A 22512-nucleotide genomic window follows, 5' to 3' on the forward strand; every position below is an offset into this window, starting at 1 on the left:
TTTGCTCATTACAAGGTCTTGCATGTATTTCCAGTGGATTATAAGTGGTGAAAGAGTAAAGGGGATATTTGTGGCCTCCAGAAAACAAATCCTTGTGTTCTGTTGTGTCACCAGAAGGACAACTTCATACACAACACCATCTAACTTTAGGCTTTCAAGATGTTTGCCAACCACTTACCTCTGTAGTTTGTTTTTGATTTCTCTGTTTTTCTAGTTCTCATAATTTCTACTATACAGTGAGATGGTTTTAATTTGTTGTGCTTAAAAAAGAGTAATCGAAAACTCAAAACAAACACCTATACCATCTATGATTAAAAATGTAACTTTTATCATTTTCTTTAGAATTTAAAAAATATGTTTAACTAAGTGAATCATTGGTTAAAGTGATAACGTGTGTTTTTTTCACACAGGTCAGCCATCTATTAAGAAATGCAAAAAAGTCAGAATGAAAAGAGAGGAATCTCGGGAACTAGCTGAACTCGATGTCAGCAACATCATTGCCACAACAGGTAACTATTTGTTTCTTTTCTACAGTGTTGACATCCATTTCCAGTGTGATTTTCTAGTTCTAGAGAGTCATTATTTAGTTCTTCTAAGTAGCCACGCACAGTTTCTTACAATGATCCACTGGCCGAGGAAAGTGCACAATTTGGCTGCATGTTCCCCTCAATTTGTGTAAATTCCATTTTTTTGGCTTATTTATTGTGCATATCTATAGTCAATACAGGAAAGACTAGTTGATTTTACATCACGATCAATCTTATTCTAGATAAGCAAATAGGTATGAATGCATTGTCTTGGCAATAATAGCATATTGGTGAGGAAGATGATGGTTACATTGTCAATGTGATGCGTACGCACTGTTAATGTTAACATAGTTGGCACTGTCAGAAAAAACATTTCAATTAATAGTTTGTCATTATACTGTACTTTGGTGAGATGAATCATAGTAGACATTTAGTTGTTTCTCAAATAGAAAACTCCGCCATCCAAAGCAATATCAAACCTGTTGCATACACCACACACTGTGAAATAATATACTTATTATATATGAAGATATTTATGAAGGAAGATAATGTGGAAACCTCCCCCAGGTCGACCGAAACGCAGAGGAGCCTCAGCATGGCAGGATCAGAATAGCCCTCCGTCCTCGACATATCTGCGCTCTCTGAACTCTGGCTCTGATAGCGACGAGGAAAACAACTCCCACAGAGGGCAGAGGAGAGCTACAGACTGGGCCAACCTGCAGGGGATCATCAGCGACGATGCAGAAAGCAACTGACAGCGACACCTCCACTTGCGCTCTATCCATTTGGATATGAGCGTTTCCTTTTCTTTGATCAAATTGGGTGTATAAATTATTTTCATACCATTGCAAAGTATTTCTTTCATCTTTTGGAGAAAAAAAATGATAAATTAGGTTAAATGTATTGTAATGTCAAATTAATGTTTGTTATATTTCAAATAAAGGTATTGTGATCTTATTGAACAACAATTTTATTTTAACCAGTGAATCAAAGCATAAAGAGTGTTGAACTAAAAACTGTGTAAAAGGACATAGAATTATTTACAGGGACGAGACGGCAAAGTAATACACTCATGTCCATAAAATTGGCAAAGAGCAAATAATAATATTTGGCGAAATTCTGAGTTGAGCTGCACAACTTTTATGTTTTTACACTTGAAAATATGTGCGGAACGAAAGTCTGAAGGCTCTGGGATACACGGAATATTTAGTGGACGGACCGGTGCGTCTCTACTGTTTTCTTCATACGTCTGTGGTCGACACGCACTTCTCCAGGTCAATGAGATATTCCTTGTTAAATACTTTAATGCCAAAACATTTGTTGCGTGTTTCCCATGAATACAGAAGCGTTGTGTTCTGCTGCTGTTGTGTCAGAACTAAACTACACAAATAAAATAACTGCATGAATGTCACCCTCAAGCTGCTGCTGTGACGCATGTCTGAGAGGAAAACAACAACAAAAGAAAATAGAGAAAAACTTTACATTTTATGTGTAGACTGGATGGAAATGGCTTCAACTCATTTATAAAAAAAAATGTTTTGTAATGATTCATATTTATTTTTATTTATTTTTTATTCCCTAGGTTTATTATATTCCTTTATTGATCCCCATGGGGGAAATTCAAGTGTTGCAGCAGCTCAACTACACAGACACAGACAATAAATACACATACTATACAACTACACAGACAATAAATACACATACTATACAACTACACAGACAATAAATACACATACTATACAACTACACAGACAATAAATACACATACTATACAACTACACAGACAATAAATACACATACTATACAACTACACAGACAATAAATACACATACTATACAACTACACAGACAATAAATACACATACTATACAACTACACAGACAATAAATACACATACTATACAACTACACAGACAATAAATACACATACTATACAACTACACAGACAATAAATACACATACTATACAACTACACAGACAATAAATACACATACTATACAACTACACAGACAATAAATACACATACTATACAACTACACAGACAATAAATACACATACTATACAACTACACAGACAATAAATACACATACTATACAACTACACAGACAATAAATACACATACTATACAATACACAGACAACATACACAAGACACAGATACAACAATAAGGTAATATACACATACTATACAACAATAAGGTAATAAGTTCTTATCAAATGTCTGCACATTCTATACCAGTACAGCCTCCAATGGTATGGTACTTTATTGTTTTTACAGGTTTACCTCCAAACAGCTGATTCACTAACTAGTAGTCTAAATCCATCTGATGTATTTGCACCAACTAACCTTTTTCTTAGCAAAATTGACCCCAATGGTGTGTTTTGAAAAACTGGCTTTTGTGGGTGTAGAAGGAGAAGAGGATTGTTAACAAACAGGAAAAACAACCTGGTGAAGCAAAAAGGAACAAGGTAGTGATAATTGAAGGTCGCCGAGCCAGTCCACCACAGTGGTGTATACAGTATACTGTATGCATGGAGTGAGATACATTTTTTTCTTTGCCACAGAATATACAATATCATACTATGAAAATAATACATATTCTATAACCCTTTCACTGAGTATATTTTCTAAAGTTAGATCAACTTAAACCCCAAACTACACATTTTGTGCAGGAATGGATAACGATGCACCAGATGAGGCCTTTGCTGATTTCAGGAAGAAGCAGCTCGGAGGATGGGGTGTTGCTCAGATAGCTGCTGGCACTGGGCTTACTGTATATGCCATATGGGTGGGAATCATTCAACCAGGCTTCCGGAAAGTCCCCTTGAGGCTACAGGTATGGTCTACATCTTCATTACACTTTCAATGACTATGTAAATCTACTTGCAAAATCTGTACAACAATTTTGTCTAAGGTTTTTATCTGAAGCTCTTCTAAATATCTGTCAGGTCCCGTACATTCCTGCCAGCAGAGCTCAAGTAGCTCATGTCATGACACTGTTGAGAGGCCGTAAGGGGGGCCTTGTGGATCTGGGATCTGGTGATGGCCGCATTGTAAGCATATGCAAGCTAATTTGGCTCCTTTTTTAGTGCGCTGGTTAGCATTGTTTTTTGACCGTGGTCATTTTTAACCCTTCAGGTCTTGGAAGCACATCAGCAGGGTTTCACTCCTGCTATTGGTTATGAGCTCAACCCTTGGCTTGTTCGCCTGTCCCACTTTAATGCCTGGAGAGCAGGACATCATGAGAAAGTGTCGTACCGAAAGGAAGATCTCTGGAAGGTTTGACATTCATCACTTGTATTATGGCATTAGTAACACTCGTGTTCAAATTTGCAAAGAGTTGCCACCTTTCAATGACACAATTTCTCAATTTTTCTTACCTTGTATCTCCTCACAGGTCGACTTGAGAGAATGCAGAAATGTCACAGTATTTCTGGCTCCTAGTGTGGTGAGTAATGTAATAAACAGATACAAACAAAAAGACCATCTCAATATAGCACACAGCCAAGCAAATAATGCAGAAATAGAGAAGAAATTAAGCTTTAGTAAAAGTTATTATTATTGCAGAACCTCTTCACTGTGTCGAGAAACAGGATGCCTTTATTCCAGGTTGCATTGTTGCTGATTTTACTATTAAATAAAATACTTTACCATCTAAATGTTCTTCCACTCAGAGATTTTTTTAAGGAGACAGCCTTGCTTCTAAATTGTTTGTGATGTTTAAACCAGGTGGCTGCAACTTGTTCAAAGGAACCTGGGGACCATGAACGTAAAACATTTTTTATCTAAGAATAATCTTCCCTCACATTGTTCAGATTCATTATCATGGGTCAATTTCAGTCATTTTCTGTTGACGTGTTACAGTTATCTTTAATGGTGCCCTTGTGTTCCTAGCTTTCATTACTGCAGCAGAAGTTACATACTGAGCTTCCTAATGATGCTTTAGTGGTAGCTGGTCGTTTTCCCTTTCCTGACTGGACACCCTGCAGGATTGAGGGACATGGTGTGGACAGAGCCTGGGCATATAGCATGCAGGCACAAAGACAGCACACCTCCAAGAAAAATGACAAGCTTACAGAAAGCAACCTTAACAATGAACTAACCAAGGAGGAATGATCCACTTGAAGCTACATAAATGTTACTAGACTTTTGCACTCCATAGTGGTAACATTAAATCAAAGTAATTAATTAACTTACTCCTTAAAATATGTCAATACCGTTTTCTTTCAAAAACACTGTAGACATTTTAGGAATTGCCTGCCTCGGGGGAGCAAGTTCTAAAATGTTGCATCATCTGTATTTTTTCTGCTGAAGATTATTTTATTTAGTTTTAAGTGTTTATTGATTTTTAGTCATTATTATTATTGTTGTTGTTATTACTTAATAATTCTTATACAGGCCTATATATAGTTTGACAACTTCAGAGGGAATTTTTGATTCTATGATGCAGCTTGTTAGTCATTATTGTTGTTGTTGCTGTTGTTATTACTTAATATTTATTACATAGGCCTATAAATTGTTGGGCAACTTCAGAGGGAATTTTTGATTCTATGATGCAGCTTGTTTTCTATAAGTAGAATGTACACAAAATAAAAAGACTTTATGTTTGCTGGTCAAAGGCTCTCCAGGCTCTGTTTTTCCTGATCTCATAAACAGATTCTTTGTATGTATTGTTCATTGCCTTTTATCATTCACCATGTCCCGGATTCTTAATATGTTACTTTATTACAGGCAATGTATACCATTCGGATGAAATTTCCACTTTGGCTGACATAAAATATTGGTTTACAGTGACCTTAACATGTCATTGTAGTAATATACTTTTTACAATAAATCATTTAAACAAAATTCCACATTAACTACACGATCAATGTCCTTCCAAGACATACGTAACAGCATTAATCTGTATGCTATGTATAAGAAAAGGCGAAAAGGGGAGAGAAATCCAAACGTCCCTAGAGGTGCAGATTTCATCAAATTGCGTAACAATGTTTGGAAGGTCCTTTAAATAAAGAATCAGTTATGAGGGAGTTAACGTTACCACGCTATCAAGCAGAAAGACCATATTATGAGCATTTTGCATATGTTTTAGTTTTAGTTTAGTTTATTTGCACAATTGAAAAATATAAAAAACATAACTGATAAATAATATTACAGTGCAGGAGGAGGCAGAAAGCCCACTGGGCTTATTTGAAGCCTCCACCTATATAATATAAATTTAAAAAAATCACAATACTATAACGAATACAAAAAGAATATACATGTGTTATGAAATATTGTTGAAAAAGCATTTTTACAAGATATGATTTATAATAACAATACATTATAAACAACAAGAAAACAAAGGGGAAAAAAAGCAATGAGTCAAGATGTGAATGAGCGTGAGTGTGTGTGTATGTGTGTGTGTGTGTGTGTGTGTGTAAGTTCATATGTGTGCATTTATGTGCGTGTGAGAATAAGCCGGGTTTGGGTTTGTACCCCTGCATTTACTCCTACACAAAAGTAATGCTACAAGTCCCTATGAATGCAACAACTACAGATTACAAATACAAACTGAAACATGGAATACATATAATACATAAGGAAAGTAATTACAAAACTATGCCTTAAATGTACTTTAAGGGATAAGAATATATAAATGTAAATATATATGTTTTTAAGTAGGCAGGTGTTTCACTTAAAAGTCACTGCTTATTGATTATTGATTTTGTTTTTCTTTCTGTCTTTGTCAAGGATACATGTGTTTATGCTGGATCAACATTCCTAAATGAAAAAAATATATAAAAATAAAAAATCTTTGTTGGTTAATTTGACTAAATGTCTATGATGACTACCTTATTTGTTATGTTTTGTTGTTAAAAAAAATAAAATAAAAAGAAAGTGAAAAATGTAATTGAATTAAATTAAATGAAAAATAAAATAAAATAATAAATAAAATAAAAATAAAATAAAATAAAAGATCAAAAAATAAAAATAAAATAAAATAAAATAAAATAAAATAAAATAAAATAAAATAAAAAAATAAAATAAAAAAATAAAATAAAATAAAATAAAGTCACTGCTGCTTACTTTTAGAATTTATCTGCACAATGTTACTCACAAACTTTGTCTCGAGTATTTGAAAAAAAAAAAAAAATCATTAATTTTAAAAAGATACAACCGGAAGCTCGTGCTTTTATTGTTGTGACCGACTTTGACACATGTGGTTTATTTTTGCAGCTAAAGAGGAAGTTGCGCAGCGGAGCTAGCCGTATTCTTGAGCCGCCCTAAGCGTTGAAAAGCGGAATAACAGGAACAAACGCTTATAGTATTATCTATTTACTGCATGTATATTACGTGTCTGATGTTTAACTTAATCTTGCATGTTGAATAACTTTGACTTTACAGACTTTAAGGCCAACAGCCGCAGAATAAAAGCCTGTTTGACAGCTAGCTAGCTAACGAGCTAACGAGCTAGCCATCCGCTGCAGCGTTAACATCCGGGTAACTTAGCTTCGAAGGCTAATTGAGGCTGCACGTTTCTCCGCACAGGAGCTGGGGTTGTGCGGGTTTATTGTGAACTAGGTCGACAGTAAACCAGCCTGCTGAGCTCGGGGGTTCGTGGAGGGTCGACCCGGGCAGAGCAGACCACGATGAGCCTCCTCTGCGGTCCCGTTAGCCTGCAGCACCTGAGCTAACCTGAGCTAACCTAAGCTAACCTGAGCTAGCCGCAGAGCTCATGTCTGATTACTGTAATTAATCCAAGAGCACATAAACTGAAGAAAGCATCAACATGGTGAGTATCATTCTCCACCTGTGTCTTCCTGTCTTGCATGCAAATAACTTAACATGTATGCAAAAAAAAAAAGGGGGTTGCATGTGCATTTGAACATGTGTGTAATGTGATTTAAATGTGTATGCATGCAGTTAATTGTGTCTGAATGCATGCACTGCAGTCCTCAGGGCCACATGACTGTGTTCCACTGGTGTGACAGCCAGTTAAGCCATCTCACGCTGCACGACGCCCATCTTGCAAAATACAACATTTGCTGCAAGTGGTGCTGAGCTTCAGCAAGTTGTGGCTTATTTGAGGAATTCAGACCTGCCTGTGACAGGAACTGCTCTTTAACAATCTCAATGTGCTATCTCCTTTATGCAAGGCAAGGCCCTGCTGCTCCCACCTTCAAAAGCAGGGTGTTGATGTGAAATGCAGCTGGGATTCTCATGCAATCCTCAATAATAATTTGCACATTTGCACAATTTATTGCACATTACATACAGACTAAGTAGCTCAAAGTGCTGTATATTTCAATTCAATTCAATTCAGTTTATTTTGTATAGCCCAGAATCACAAATTACAAATTTGCCTCAGAGGGCTTTACAATCTGTACACATGGGACATCCTCTGTCCTTCCCTCACATCGGCACAGGAAAAACTCCCCTAAAAAACCCCTTTAACAGGGAGAAAAAAGGAAGAAACCTCTGGGAGAACGACAGAGGAGGGATCCTTCTCCCAGGATGGACAGAATGCAATAGATGTCATGTGTACAGAATGAGCAGCATAACAGAGATACAACACATTCAATGTATATGACATAAATGATTCATATAATAAGACTACTTATAATAACACCAGCAATTATTACAGTAGAATTATAGCCATGAAAATAGGGGTAGTAATGTGACTAATAATAATAATCGAAGTAGCAGTATTTGAAACAATTAAGATGATAAACTAAAAACCTTTTGTTACTAAATAAAGAATAGTAACAGAATAGCAAGTTTGTACAGAGCAACAACAGGAAATGTCATATCAATAAAACAGAAAAACATATTACATTTAAAAATTGTACATACAGTACCAGTCAAAAGTTTAGACACACCTTCACATTCAATTGTTTTTACTTTATTTTTGTTTTTTTCTACATTGTAGATTAATATTGAAGACATCCAAACTATGAAGGAACACATATGGAATTATGTGGTAAACAAACAAATGCTCAACAAACCAGAATATGTTTTATATTTTACATACTTCAAAGTAGTTTAATGAGAAGGTGTGTCCAAACTTTTGACTGCTACTGTACATAGAAGTGAATGAGTACATAAAAGCTCGATTGAGGGATAGTTTTGGGACTAAGCGCCGTTATTGAAGAATGCTTGGCGGAATAGATGTGTTTTTAGCTGAAGCTTGAAAGTGTCAACAGAGGCCGCCTCTCTGTGGTTTTTGGTGTCGGCTGTTCCACGATGCTGAACTAGTCTTTATGAGCAAGTCAGATCGCAGTTGTGAATTATGTTTTCATGAGACAAAGCCAGTACCTACCCAACAATCACTGATAAGGGTTCAATGACCAACTATAGCACGGGTATGTGGAGATAAGTTTCCAACTCACTAGATCCACCTGAGCAAGATGGTAGATAAGGCTGCAAGCACCGACATCTCACCAACATCAATAATCTCTTCAAATCAGCCAACAAGGCAACATGTCATTCTTTGTCAACACATTAATTGATAAGAACTTGTATGAAAGCTAAATGCATGATAAATATGAGATATGTTAAACACTTGACAGGTAATGCATTGTTCTCTTCACTGTGAGGATGGATTTCTTGTTTTGTGAGGCATCTATACTGAATTACGAGAACACCACCAAATTGTACCTGTCAAACGGATACTGGTTATACGATTATGACACAAATACAGCATTCAGTGGTTTTGCATATTGTCAAATAGATGGTCTAAATGTGTGTTTGTATTCAAACTTTTTTGTAATCCAATAGGCTTCAGAGGAGGAGTCACTGCGTGCATTGGAGAGCCTTATGACTGAATTCTTTCACAGCTGCACAACCAATGAGCGAAAGAGAGAAATAGGTAAGTGTGACCTTCTAAAACCATGTCAAACGGTTAAGGTTTTTTTCCAAATCTGATGCTCTCTGAAATTCTTTAGGCGGTTGACACATATTTGATTTAGAAGTCCTGATCCCCATATACCATGTACTGTTTACTGCCATATACTGTAGTATAGGTTTAGTGTGACCTGAAGTTATTTGCTTTCTATTATTCTAAGTATTTCTTGCGTTGCTTTTTATACACTTCCTGTGTTGTGGCGCATTATTTTCAGTCTGTCTGTAAGTGAACTACTTTTTTGTCATGTCTACTTCCTTTTTTCTGCAGAAGAGCTGCTGAATAACTTTGCACAGCAGACTGGAGCGTGGCGCCACTGCTTGTTCTTTCTTTCCAACACTCGGAATGAGTATGTAATGATGTACAGCCTCACAGTATTTGAAGTAAGTCCTTGCGGTGGGAAATCATTTTTTTCAGTTACGATGACTGCCTAGTGCCCTACTGAGGTTTTCATTCTTTGAAAATAACACAGATATGATAGTACAGTACACAGATAATGGTATTGCTTTACAGGTACTGAGTACAGAATTTGTTTCACACTGTTCTAGTTTCCCCATTTCTTTAATTCTGCAAAACCAGTTGACTAAATATGTCATACATTTTGCATGTACATCCTGTGACCCCTTTTGACAAACTTTCACCTTCTCTAATGCATCTGAGCTATAGATGCTTAAATGTAGGTGTTTCATTTTCAGCAGTAGGTTTGTAAATGAAGGTGTGTTAGTATGTTTTTCAGTGGGCAATATTTTGTTAAATATTTTTTCCTTCAAAAATGAATCATCACTCAAAGGAGTTACTGATTACACAGATTATTGAGAACTGTAAAAAGATATTGTTTGTATAAACTTGTAGTCTCTTTCAAACAAAACACCGCTGATTGTTCCCTTTCACTTTCAGAACCTGGTGAACAAGATGTGGATTGGTGTTGCTTCACAAGACAAGATGGAGATTCGCAGCTGTCTGCCCAAACTCCTACTTGCTCAGCACAAATCGGTGCCCTTTTTTATCCGTAACAAACTCTGCAAAGTCATTGTGGACATTGGTCGCCAAGACTGGCCAATGTTTTATCATGATTTCTTTACAAACACCCTTCAGGTAAGCCCCGCTGTCGTCTTTTCTGCTTTTGAAAGGTTTAGTGTACATTTCAATCATCATTAATTAGGTGCGTTTTGATATATTGTTTAATACTTAACAAAAGTTGTCAAAGACACAGAAGTTACAATAAAACTACAAGACTTCAAAATCATAGATTATGTTGGACTAAACAATTGTTCTCTGATAGCACATCTGTCAAATTTATTCAAGCTTAATTTCAGCTTTCTTTTTATTTAACCCTGTAAGTTTGGAACAATGTATTCTTTAGTGTTTGCAGTCTCCCAAAACAAAAGAAGTCAATGTATGCTATGAAGATGTGGCTTGACGTAAACAAGTGCAGAAGCTATTTATGACCTACAAGAAATTCTACAACATTGTACTTTTGCCTGGAGGATAGTTTGGACTATTGCTCCAGAAAACAGTAATGAAAAGAGCTTTGACATTTGCAGGTAATGAATCATCTAAGAGGGACGGAATCAGTTTATTTTATTACAAAATTATAATCCAATGGATAACATTGATCAAATTTTAAAAGTCAACAGTCCACATTGGAAGTACCTCTTCTTTTGGAGAAAAGGGCTGGGCCTCAGAGTAAAATCACAGCTGATTGGACATGTCTAGTGTATATATGGTTGCAATGTATTGTGAATGTCCTACCTTTAGAGCAAATTAGGCCAATTTTGCCAAAAATAATGTGAAGATATGTGTGCTTGGTGACATTTAAAACATAAGAAAAAAAATATCCCAAAATACATAATCTTTATTGATAGAGCTATTGTCTGTTAATCTCTTGTAAACCACAGTTGATCCAGTCTCCAGCTCTGGCTTCGTTGGGGTTGATGATGTTGAAAACCACATCGGAGGAACTTGCGTGTCCTCGAGAAGACCTGAGTGTCGCCAGGAAAGATGAGTTGCGTAAACTGCTGCTGGAGCAGGTACCGACAGTGCTTGGACTGTTGACGGGTGAGAACAACCTTTAATACTTTGTTCAAAAGTGATTTCCCTTTGTACATTGTTCCCCAGTTGTAGTTGCTCATAGGTCAATGGTAGGGACTGCACAGAACTACTAGTTGATACATGCACATGGGTGATATCAAATTAAATCCATGTAAGGGCTAGACTGAAAGCAAATCACATTTTCAGACTGAGGCACATCTACAGTAAGGAGTCAGGCTGTCAGTCAGAACGAATGTTTTGGTCGTAAACCTTCAGTATATGTAGATAATTGGTTTCTTGTCACGTCTTGTTTGTCAGGTATTCTGGAGACATATTGGGACAAACACAGTGTCATAGCTTCCACCCCTCCTCCCTCGCCCACCTCAGGGGAAAGTGGTGAGTGAACTGTCCTTTAGTAAGATAAACTGCAAAGACTTGCTTATAATATGGTGATAATCCTTCAGTAGTTATGCTTATTTGTATTTCCTAACATCGATGACGTTTTATTATGTGTTAACCAGACCATTGTTTGTCTCTTCACTCCATCAGTGGAATTGCTGGGCAGTTTGTTTCAGGGCAGTCAGTACTCAAAGCTGCTTTGCCAGCCCATGGCAGCATTGGACAATGAGAGTCAGCAGCTCTGTTGTCTCGTTTTGGAGTGTTTGGCTCACCTGTTCAGCTGGATCCCTCTGTCCACAAGCATCACACCCACCCTGCTGGCATCCATTTTTCATTTTGCACGTTTTGGTTGTGATCTTCGGACAAAGGCCAAGCCAGGGTCCTTCATCTCCTCACACACCTCCTCTAATGGTCAGCTTAATCCTGGGACAATGCCACCAGCATCAAATGGAGGAGGGCGAAACGGACAGCAGAGTGAGGGCAACAAGGTGGATCGTGCCCGGCTTGGTGTTTACGCCATGACCTGTGTCAACGAGCTTGTGTCAAAGAACTGTGTTCCAATGGATTTTGAAGAGTACCTGTTGCGCATGTTCCAGCAGACCTTCTTCCTCCTGCAGAAGCTGACACGAGAGAATAACGCTCATACAGTCAAGACCCGCCTGCAAGAACTTGATGAGAGGTATGGCACAATCAGTTTACACTAATATGTGTGCATACGCAAGGCTTTGCAGACTAGAGAGTATTCTATCTTGACAATGTCACCATGAGGTCTGCAATTGGTCATATTTCCTTTTGTTGTACAAGGAGCTAATTTGCAGTCAGAAGTTGCACTGTGGTATTTCTGAGTCATTAGTCCATCTCTTTAAACGCTGTTGTTTTCATCACAGCTGGTGTCTACACTGGCTCTAAACTGCCATTTATCTCAGTTTCTGCATATGTGTCATTCTCATCTATTCTTTCTTCCTGTGTTAACCTTGAAAACTTGTGAATTGCACAAATTTGGTCTGGTTTTCAATAACTACATAGTTCTAGAGAATGATCACATGTCGCTATGGTCCCATTAGATTTTTATTTATACAGTATATGATCTGTATATATTCATACAGGTGATTCCAGACTTAAGTCATAAAGCTTCATTTCATTACCTCACCTCAGCTGTGACATGAAATCATTATCAGACGCATTTGATATTTCCATGAGTGGTCTTGCAGTATGTGCAGACACACAACCTGCATTGTCACTGTCTGTTGTCAAGATGGAAATTAAGGCCATGGTAATGTAACATGCTTTGAGAAATGATATTGTTATCAACCAGCATATACTATATTACTTTTGAGTTGATTTTAATGTTTTGTTTGGTTCACGTTTTCTCTTTCATCTTGCAGTTACTTGGAAAAGTTCACAGATTTTCTGCGCCTGTTTGTCAGTGTTCACTTGAGGCGAATTGAGTCCAGTCCTCAGTTTCCAATTGTAGAGTTTCTTGGCCTGCTTTTCAAGTACACCTTCAACCAGGTAATGATTATTGTGTCAGGCAGTTGCTAATGCAATACAGAAATGGTTGTTGATTTATACAGGTTCCTTGAAATAAAATGTAGACAGATTAAAATACCTGCTTCTCATTGGTTCAACAGCCTACCCATGAAGGCTACTTTGCCTGTTTGGAGATATGGAGTGTGTTTCTGGATTTTCTTACAACCAAAATCAAAAGCAGACTCGCTGACAGAGAAAGTGTTCTAAATAGGTAAGTCGCTAATATGCAATCAAGTGTATAAAATGCCTGATGTGTTGTTATTCATTTGTTGTTGCTTTTGTTTAAAATGTGCTCATTAAATATGTTTGTGTTTGGTTGGACAGGTACAAAGATGCCTTAGTTCTTCTGTTAAGGGAAGTACTGAATCGCATTCAGTTCAGATACAATCAGGCCCAGTTAGAAGAGCTGGATGATGAAACTCTGGATGATGACGTAAGAACAATTTACGTATATTTCACTGTCAGTTGCACATTTTTACCTATTATTTAAGTCCTTTGTATCTCTCTCAAAAATAAAGATTATTACATTATTAGCATATTAACCTCTTTAAGACCCACATACATTACAATGGCCTTTATCTTTACTTGAAAGTCTTTATTTTCTCTTTCGTTTTGGTAACTATAGCAACAGACGGAGTGGCAAAGGTACCTGCGTCAGAGTCTGGAGGTGGTTGCCAAGGTGATGGAGCTGCTCCCATCCCATGCATTTTCTACTTTGGTAAGAGAAAATCTCTCTTTATTTTAATTTCTTTGTCTATTAATTACATATTGTGCATGTTAGGTGTTTGTATGTATATAGTATACAGTAACAACTAAAAACTAATTAAAGAATATGCAAAAGAAGCAGAATATTTTCACATGGCTGTTGGTGATATTATTACATGTCAAGAGATGTATTTTGATTTATCAGTAGCAACCTCATCCTTATTCCTCTTTTCTCTCTCAAGTTTCCAGTCCTCCAAGATAATCTGGACGTATACCTGGGTTTGCAGCAGTTTATTGTCACCACTGGCACAAGTAAGTATTTGTTTTTTGAGATACATTTGCATTGGGTGATGCAAATTATATATAGTAAACTGTGTGAATGATCTATCACTTTGTCCTTCTTTCAGGTCGGAGGCTTAATATCACAGCAGAGAATGATTGCCGGCGACTTCATTGTTCGCTCAGGGACCTCAGCTCTCTACTTCAAGCTGTCGGACGCTTGGCTGAGCATTTCATTGGAGAGGTTTTTGCTGCACGTTTCAATGACGCCCTGGCAGTGGTGGAGAGGTGTGTGCACTGATACTCTTCCAAAACATTAATAATTGATTGTAGTTAATACGTCATGAGTTTATATTTTACTATGTTTCTAATAGTACACATTCTAGAGCTGCAACTAAGGGTTATTTTCCTTGTTGATAAGTCTGTTGATTATTTTCTCGATTTAAGTGATTAGGTATTTGGTCTATAAAATGTCAGAAAATGGTGATAAATGTATCCCAAAGCCTAAAATTACATTTTCAAATGTCTAGTTTTAGTTAAAGATATCCAGTTTACTATCATAGAAGAGTAAAGAAACCAGAAAAATATTCACATTTAAGAAGCTGGAGTCAGAGAATTTTGACTTTATTTTCCTATGACTGAAACAAATTACTTTCTTATCAAAATAGTCAACAGTTAACTTAACAGCAATTAATCGTTTAACAAATTCTACAGTCAATATTATTGAATCTCGACTAACGCTTAGTTGGTTGGTTTCTGTTTTTGTGTTCTGTTTAAGTTATTTAGTGTTAAAATGTATTCATTGTTTTTCATACTATTTCAAGTGGTATACATTTACAAATAAGAAGTGTTAGTGGTTGATTTTCTGTTGACTGTTGCTCCAATGAAAGAGCAAATTATCACCATGTGTTTCACTTTCAAGGTTGGTCGAAGTGACGTGCTACGGCTCTCAGACCAGCCTTTATGACCTGGAGACCGCTGTGCCTTCTGTGCTCAAGCCAGACCTCACTGATGTGTGAGTATCACATGTTTAAAGCAAAACCCAACCCGGACATGGATGTCACGCTATTTGTTTATGAGAACAGCTGTTTAGAAAAGTTTTAATAACAAATACGACGACGACACTGTTCTGTAATCAAATGCTCTTTGCGGCGTAACTGAAAAAACAATAGGTAAATGGAGTGTTTGTATAAATTTAGACACTTATCAGATGTTTTCCCCTGCATTAACAAAAGCCACTGAATAGCAGCCCTGGCTGCTTGCACAATGTTGGTGAAGTAACCTTTGTTCATAGCACTGAGAGCTACTGTTTAACAAAATGAAACTACAGAACAATTGTATTTCTGTGATTTACTCCATTTTAATGTAATGCTTCAGTGCTTTTTAGAAATTCATTACAAACACAATTAATACAACCATAAATGGAACACTTCACAATTAATTTTCTAAAAGCAGATTTTGAATAAATTAGGTTAGGCTGAATAAAGAAGAAGCAAGTATGTTTGCTTGAGTCCATCATGTGATCATGTTCTAACTGTGTGTGTTGTTTTGTTTTTTACAGACATGCACAGGCCCTTGCCGCTTTGCAAGCCTACTCTCATTGGCTTGCACAGTTCTACAGTGAGGTCCACACTCAAAACCAGAGCCAGTTCATGAACCTCATCACATCTACAATAGATGCCAGTAGCCCTCTCATCACAGCAAAGGTAGCTTGCCTCATACTAATGCTTCAATATCATTCATGCAGATGTCTTATTTGTATCAATAAAAACATTCAAATAGATTATTAGTCGAATAAAGTGTAGTTCACGGATACTTGATGTAAAATTGTTGCGTTCATGTTGAGTCGTTCATTATGGAGGAAGTATGATATGGGAAATATTAACCAACACTTAAAACCTTTAGCCCATGTTCACAGGAGCATTGTATCGTGTTTATCTTCAACTTTATTTATCTGGAACTTTTACTTAATATTCCCTTTGCTTTAGTGTCATTATGATGACAATGTGCATTCATTCACATCTTGTACATAGCTGAGTAATTAGTGTGATAGAATTGCATTATTTTTGAAGCTCCTTTCCACCTACTGTGTGACGTAAATAATGCAAACAAATTATTATAGGAGGAAAATGTTAAGGATTTGGCCAAGAAAGTCAAAAGAGAAACATGTAGAGTGTTGTAAACAAATGGTTTCTCTTTTCAACACTTATTCTGTCTTTGTTTCCAGGTACCTGAAAAGTTGCTGCTCTCAGCATGCCATCTGATGGTTTCCATAACCTCTACAGTTCGGCCTGTGTTTCTGGTGTCTTTGCCAGCTGTTCGAAACATATTCAACCTCATTACGACTGAAAATCAGCCCCGCAGACTTCCCCAAGAGGTAAATGTTTGTTTTTTGCAAATGTTTTGTTGCGATCATTTATAAGATATATTCAGTTCTGTAACTTTGAATTTATTAATATTTATTTTTCCTCAAAGTTTTAAGTTCTAAAAATGTCCCTAATAGGAGTAAAATTGAAGTAATTACTCTTTCTATGTTTGTGTGCACATACAGGCTCACATGTTAGTGTGTAGGGCTTTGTCCAACATGCTACTACTCCCGTGGCCAAATTTACAAGAGAGTGAGCAGCAGTGGCAAACGCGCTCCAGCAACCATGCCAGCTTGTTGGGAGCACTCACTCGAGAATATAAGGGAATAAGAGGGACAGTGAACAATACTCCACGGCAACCCGATCTGGATAACAGTCAGTGCTTTTTCTCTTTCTTTTGTTTTGTCATTCTTACTTTGTTTTTTAAATTGTAGTGACAGCCTTTATCCCCCCCCCTGCGTTCTTGACCATGTTTTTCTACTCCAGTGAAAGCAGTGATACATCAGACCCTGCCTGTCCTTAGAGACATCGTGGACAGCATCTCTGGGGAATCCACCAAATCACGTCAGATCTGTTACCAGAGTCTTCAGGAGTCTGTCCAAGTGTCCCTCAGCCTCTTCCCAGTCTTTATTCAGCAGCCTGGTTAGTGTCTCTCATCCCCGTTGTGGCTCTCCATCTACAGTTTGTGTTCTACATTTGATCACAGTATGATGGCTTTCATCAGCACAGCCAGTAGCAATGCACATTGATGTTGCGTAAAAGAAAATATTTGGATATCACTGAAGAATTGTCCCATGTTCTGTACAAAGCCATACTTTGTTTGCATATAAATAATGGATAGCTGTTTTGACTAAATCACATTAATAATACTTAATATAAATATATTTTTTTAAATCCTGAAAATCTCAACAAACTTGGTCACAAGAGGTTGACTGGCCAGCTTTTTAATTGTCACTTCTCTTTCCCAGATGTGACAGATGAGATGTTGGCCTTCTTCTTGACGCTGTTTCAGGCGTTGCGAGTCCAGATGGGTGTTGCCTTCACAGGACAGATTATCCACACTTTCCTCAGCATGTTCACAAGGTAGTATTACACCCTGTCCAGATGAATACATATTTAAATGGCAGGGAGCAAACAGTGAAAATGCTGGTATCACTTTTAACACTAATTCATGTAATGTCCTTTGTATGTGCTCCAGGGAACAGCTAGCAGCCAGTATCCTGCAAGAGGGCAGTGCCGGATGTAGAGTGGTCCAGAAGTTCCTGAAAATCCTACAGGTGGTGGTGCAAGAGCCTGGTCAAGCTTTCAAGCCCTTCCTACCCAACATCCTCTCCTTGTGCATGGAGCAGGTTTACCCGGTTGTGGCAGAGGTCAGTTGCATTAAGATTCATTCTGGAGTTTGATTTGTTGGCTTGATGAGCATGCCAGCACCTACAAGTTTTATATGGTATCACTTATTACCGTCATTTGGAAGTCCTACAAAATGTACCTAGTGTAACAAATGAATAATTGGTCAGTGGAAAAAATGAACTTGATAACTAAAATTATATCATTTCTAAATGTATTTGTTTTTTAAATTTAACAGATCAAAACAGTAATTTATTCTCTTGTTGTTGATAGCGGTCGTCCCCAGACATCAAGGCAGAGCTGTTTGAGTTGCTATACCAAATACTTCACCAAAACTGGAGGTACTTTTTTAAAACGTCAGTCTTAACAAGTGTCCAAAGAGGAGCAGCGGAAGATACCATGGAAAATGAGGCCCAGTTCACAGCTGCCATGCAGGTGGGTGTATGCCTTTTAATCAAACTAAAGAAACCCAGGCTTTGATCATTGTTTGAGTTTCTGTTTGTTTTTTTCAGGAGAAGAATGGTTTATTTCAAATGAGTTAATTGTACCACATCTAATTGATGAAGTTATTGTTAAATCTATACACTTCATTTCCAGGCTTTTGGACAGTCTTTCCTGCAGCCTGACATCCACATCTTCAAGCAGAATATTTGTTATTTGGAGTCACTCAACAGCAAGCACAAGTTGTACCACAGAGTAAGTTGACCTCTTATGTCACTATCTTTGTTTAAGAGGTGAAGCATGTCAATGAGTTGTTCACTCAAGTTCAAATTCTCAGTTTCACTCAGGCTCCTTTACCAGTCTGCAGATTGTTCTCAAGGGGAAACTTAACTTTTCAATCATTATCAGATCCCCTTTACACTTTCCCACCTACAGCATTTACAAGAAGGGGCATGCAGATGTAAAATGTCAAAGTCAACTCCTTCTGGCAAAAAGAGTAACTGCTGCAGCAATTTTTTTCATGTTTATATTAGAAAATAATCAAATAAAATTGATAACTCTTATAATGTCACAGTTAAGAGAAACAAACTGACCCTCGTAAGCACTCTTGCATAATATGTCTGTGATGAAAGGATTCAACTGTTTTGATAAAGACCTCCATCCACACACTGTTATTCACGGAGAGCCACAGTGAGGGCTTAAGACCAGTGTTAATACTGCATTGTCTTTACTTTATTGTTCTTTAGAAGCTTTTCCGGACCTCGATGCTCTTCCACTTCATCAACGTTCTGCTGCAAGTCCTTCTTCACAAAAGTCACGACCTTCTTCAGGAGGAAATCACCCTTGCTATTTACAACATGGCCTCTGTAGACTTTGATGCCTTCTACTCGGCCTTCATGCCAGAGTTCCTCAATGGCTGCCAGGGTGTGGACTCCAGCCAACGAGCTGTTCTAGCACGCAACTTCAAGCTTGAACGGGTAAGAATTATTTTTATTTTTTTGATCAAGCTTGTTTTTCTTTCCACTCCACTGAATTATACTGAAATCACAGCTCCAATGCTTATGTATGCAGTGACCTGTGTTTTTTTTTTTTTTTATTTACCTACTGGGTAACATGGTAATGTAATGTGCAGCCTTTGGGCACATATGCCGAAAGCCTGACGGAGAAGTCCAGCTGTGGCTCAGTTGGTAGAGCGGGTCACACTTAAACCACAAAGATGGCAGTTTGATCCCCTGGCTCCTAATGATTGCATGTTAAAGTGTCCTTGAGCCACTAAACCCAAAGTTGCTCCCTGAGCACAACACAGCAGCCCACCTCTCCTAAATGCTATTTCTGCTAGAATTTTTGTTTGTGGTACTCATAGCATTGAACATTTTTACCAAAATTTTAAATAATCTAGATTTCTAATCTAAGCAGGTGTCAAATCAAACTGAATATATAAACACCTGTGTGGGTGTGAGAGTCCATTAACCTTGGAAGAGTCTGCTTAATCTCTGGGTCTGAAAAGTGAATCCAATGTGGAATTCTTTAAAATTGCATTCTTTTTAGTAGCCAGCAGGGGGAGATACCTCTAGTTGCAGAAAGAAGTCAATGAGAAAATGACTCTACTTCTCTCTTGATTTATTACCTCAGTAAACATTGTAAACATGAGTTTTTGTTCTCAATCACTAGTTTCAAGCCTTCTGCAATACATCATGATGTTCATTTAGTAAATTATGGTCACATTTAGAGTAAAATAGATAATAAAGCAGGTTGTTTAAGGGCGTGGCTATATTGTGATTGACAGGTTGCTACTACAATGATTGCCGAACTGGGAGTTTTGTGTTTTTTCCATTTGCTTGTTGTTTTTAAATGTTGATTTCTTCTTCTTTGCACATTATCAACTTCTGTGAATTGATATTCCTTCAACCTTTCTCTTCTTTCTCAAGGACTTGCCTTCGTTCACTCAAAGCGTGCAGCGACTGGTGAATGACCTTCGCTACTACAGACTGTGTAATAGTAGCCTGCCAACTGGCACCATCAAACTATAGCACAACGACTGCTTGAACCACTCCATACATCAACTATGATCTTCAAGGACTGCCTGTGCTGACCACTTTGCCCAACACTCCTTCTCCAATCCTGCGTTGCTCCATCTATTCAAAGTAATAGGAGAGAACAACACGCATTGTATTGTCGAGTAACTGGATGTTGAGGATGCTGCTGATGTATTTCTTTGATCTCTACTGTAGAAGGTTGGGCGCATCATTTTATTTTTCTTAAAGCAGCGCCCTCCTAATGTGTTGTCAATGATAATTTGGAAAGAAATTAAACCTGGTCTGCAGTTGGCTTTTGCCCAGACCCGGAGCAGTCTGAGCCAGGCCTTCTTTCCCACGCGTCGGCCACAAAGCTGGGCTGGGACTGAGCACTTTCAACTCATTTTGAGTTTTTAAATGTCTGCTTTTATTCATTTTGCCTTCAATTTTTTCATCTCCAAAGGAGACGGATTCTCAACTTAAGATCTTTCATATCATTCCATTCTGATAAAGAGAAAACTTGCTTGATTAATAAAGTGCTTTTTTTAGAAAAATTCAGGTATTGATTAATTCATGTTTTTATTGATCTATGTGCCCAACTTTTGCAGTTTTGTCACAGTATTTCTTGAAAGAATAATGGTTTTATAAAGAGATTGAAGACCTTTCTGTATGTTTACACTGTTTCGCTTTACACTTGTCAATGGCTTCTTTTTTTAAATCCCGTTTAATTTAAATGCATCTACTTCAACTGCTGACTGATTTTTTTTTTTTAAATTCTGGATTTTTTTAGAACGTGTGCACAAATGATCAAATTATTGGGTTGAGTCTTTACAGAGCTAATGGATAATGCAAAGCAGATTACAATTTTAAGAATTGCTAAAGCCTTTGACAGATATGAAGCATCAACAATAGGTTTGATATGTGGAATCTGACACATCACATGTGACAAATGCTACGTCTGAGCCGTAGTATGCTAAAGATAGGAAGCATCAACACAGGAAGAACAATAAACAAACATCTTCATAGTGGATGAAATGACTCCACAAAACTTGACATTAAAAGTTGCGTCATCTTTTCTGTAGGTTGAGCTCGGTGAGGATTGGAGCTTTAATGTTGCCGTCTGTCCACAGATTTCGATGTTCAGATGTTTTAGCATCTCCACAGCTGTTCTTGGCTGCTGTTTTAAAGGTAAATGCAGGTTCAGTTATGATGTTAACTGAACATGCATAGTAGAACTACAATATTAAAGAAACAGGCTGCTGGTTCATTTGACAGCACAACCTACAGGTGAACAGAACTAATGGATTCGATAGCTGGACTCAAATTGAATTAGAGCTTATTTTAGGCTATAAATCACATGATGCTAATTATATTCTAGTTATGTGTTTAATATACAAAGAAATTGAAATGTTATGATTGGCTAAGGAGATAAAGCGGACTGTCCACGAATCAGAAGAGCAGTGGTTCAATCCCCGGCTCCTTCCAGTCCTCATGTAGAAGATAATGAACTGCCAAATTGCTCCTGATGCTAATGAGCAGGTGGTAACATGCAGATAGTATGTCCTCTCTGTCATCAGTGTATGAATGTGAAGGTGAATGGATGAGTGCTGGCATGCAGTCTACTGGTCTTCTGAGGAGAACTAGAAAGGTGCCATCCAAACGCAGGTCCTTTTACCTTTTCTGAGATGTTAGGCTTCCATTTAGTGCCACAATCCAGACTTTCAATGCATCAAAAATGAACCTAAAATTTCTTTAAATCCCTAAGATTTTCATTTGGTTTAGTTTTATTCTACCAAGTTTTTAATGCACACACTTTTGAGTTGCATTGTGGGAGGTGTAGGATCCATTCGTTTTGTAGCTGAAAAGAGGAGCTCCTAAATGCCTCTGGTATAGAATTTATTTATATTTTTGTTTTCTTGTAAGGCCACTAACTTCATGAAAATGTGGTTTTAATATTTATCTTAAAAGTTTGGATGTGCTGTAGAACTTT

General features: G+C 37.4%; 3 protein-coding genes across 3 annotated transcripts in view; all 3 read left to right on the forward strand.

Annotated features, from left to right (window-relative positions):
• Positions 1–1434, forward strand: part of hirip3 (HIRA interacting protein 3) — a 4359-nt gene extending 2925 nt beyond the window's left edge. The window contains exons 7-8 of the mRNA XM_054607216.1: positions 411–509; positions 1095–1434. Of these exons, the coding sequence (XP_054463191.1) occupies positions 411–509; positions 1095–1282 (287 nt within the window). The 3' untranslated portion in view covers positions 1283–1434. The remainder of the gene's footprint in view (positions 1–410; positions 510–1094) is intronic.
• Positions 1435–1751: 317 nt separating this feature from the next.
• antkmt (adenine nucleotide translocase lysine methyltransferase) lies at positions 1752–5134 on the forward strand. The gene is made up of 6 exons (XM_054607901.1): positions 1752–1801; positions 3198–3361; positions 3474–3578; positions 3664–3804; positions 3923–3973; positions 4420–5134. Exons 2-6 carry the CDS (start codon positions 3200–3202, stop codon positions 4639–4641), a joined length of 681 nt encoding a protein of 226 aa, XP_054463876.1. The 5' UTR covers positions 1752–1801; positions 3198–3199; the 3' UTR covers positions 4642–5134.
• Positions 5135–6733: 1599 nt separating this feature from the next.
• On the forward strand, positions 6734–21541 carry xpo6 (exportin 6). Its single transcript, XM_054607778.1, has 24 exons — positions 6734–7300; positions 9286–9376; positions 9680–9792; positions 10307–10504; positions 11308–11467; positions 11759–11836; positions 11990–12518; positions 13225–13351; positions 13471–13580; positions 13694–13802; positions 13995–14087; positions 14317–14386; positions 14482–14641; positions 15276–15368; positions 15915–16059; positions 16581–16730; positions 16905–17094; positions 17206–17361; positions 17688–17802; positions 17918–18089; positions 18340–18501; positions 18664–18762; positions 19254–19484; positions 20436–21541. The coding sequence occupies exons 1-24, from the start codon at positions 7298–7300 to the stop codon at positions 20535–20537; spliced, it is 3456 nt and encodes a 1151-aa protein (XP_054463753.1). The 5' UTR covers positions 6734–7297; the 3' UTR covers positions 20538–21541.
• Positions 21542–22512: the final 971 nt, after the last annotated feature.

This window comes from Anoplopoma fimbria, chromosome 11 (genome assembly GCF_027596085.1).
Source record: "Anoplopoma fimbria isolate UVic2021 breed Golden Eagle Sablefish chromosome 11, Afim_UVic_2022, whole genome shotgun sequence".
Classification (NCBI taxonomy): Eukaryota; Metazoa; Chordata; class Actinopteri; order Perciformes; family Anoplopomatidae; genus Anoplopoma; species Anoplopoma fimbria.

Coding starts and splice junctions, on each gene's coding strand:
- xpo6 (XM_054607778.1), top strand. Junction 13,803..13,994: donor ATGAAACTCTGGATGATGAC/GTAAGAACAATT, acceptor TGGTAACTATAG/CAACAGACGGAGTGGCAAAG. Junction 17,803..17,917: donor TTCCTCAGCATGTTCACAAG/GTAGTATTACAC, acceptor TATGTGCTCCAG/GGAACAGCTAGCAGCCAGTA.
- antkmt (XM_054607901.1), top strand. CDS start 3,200: ATGGATAACGATGCACCAGATGAGGCCTTTGCTGATTTCAGGAAGAAG. Junction 3,362..3,473: donor AAGTCCCCTTGAGGCTACAG/GTATGGTCTACA, acceptor AATATCTGTCAG/GTCCCGTACATTCCTGCCAG. Junction 3,974..4,419: donor TATTTCTGGCTCCTAGTGTG/GTGAGTAATGTA, acceptor TTGTGTTCCTAG/CTTTCATTACTGCAGCAGAA.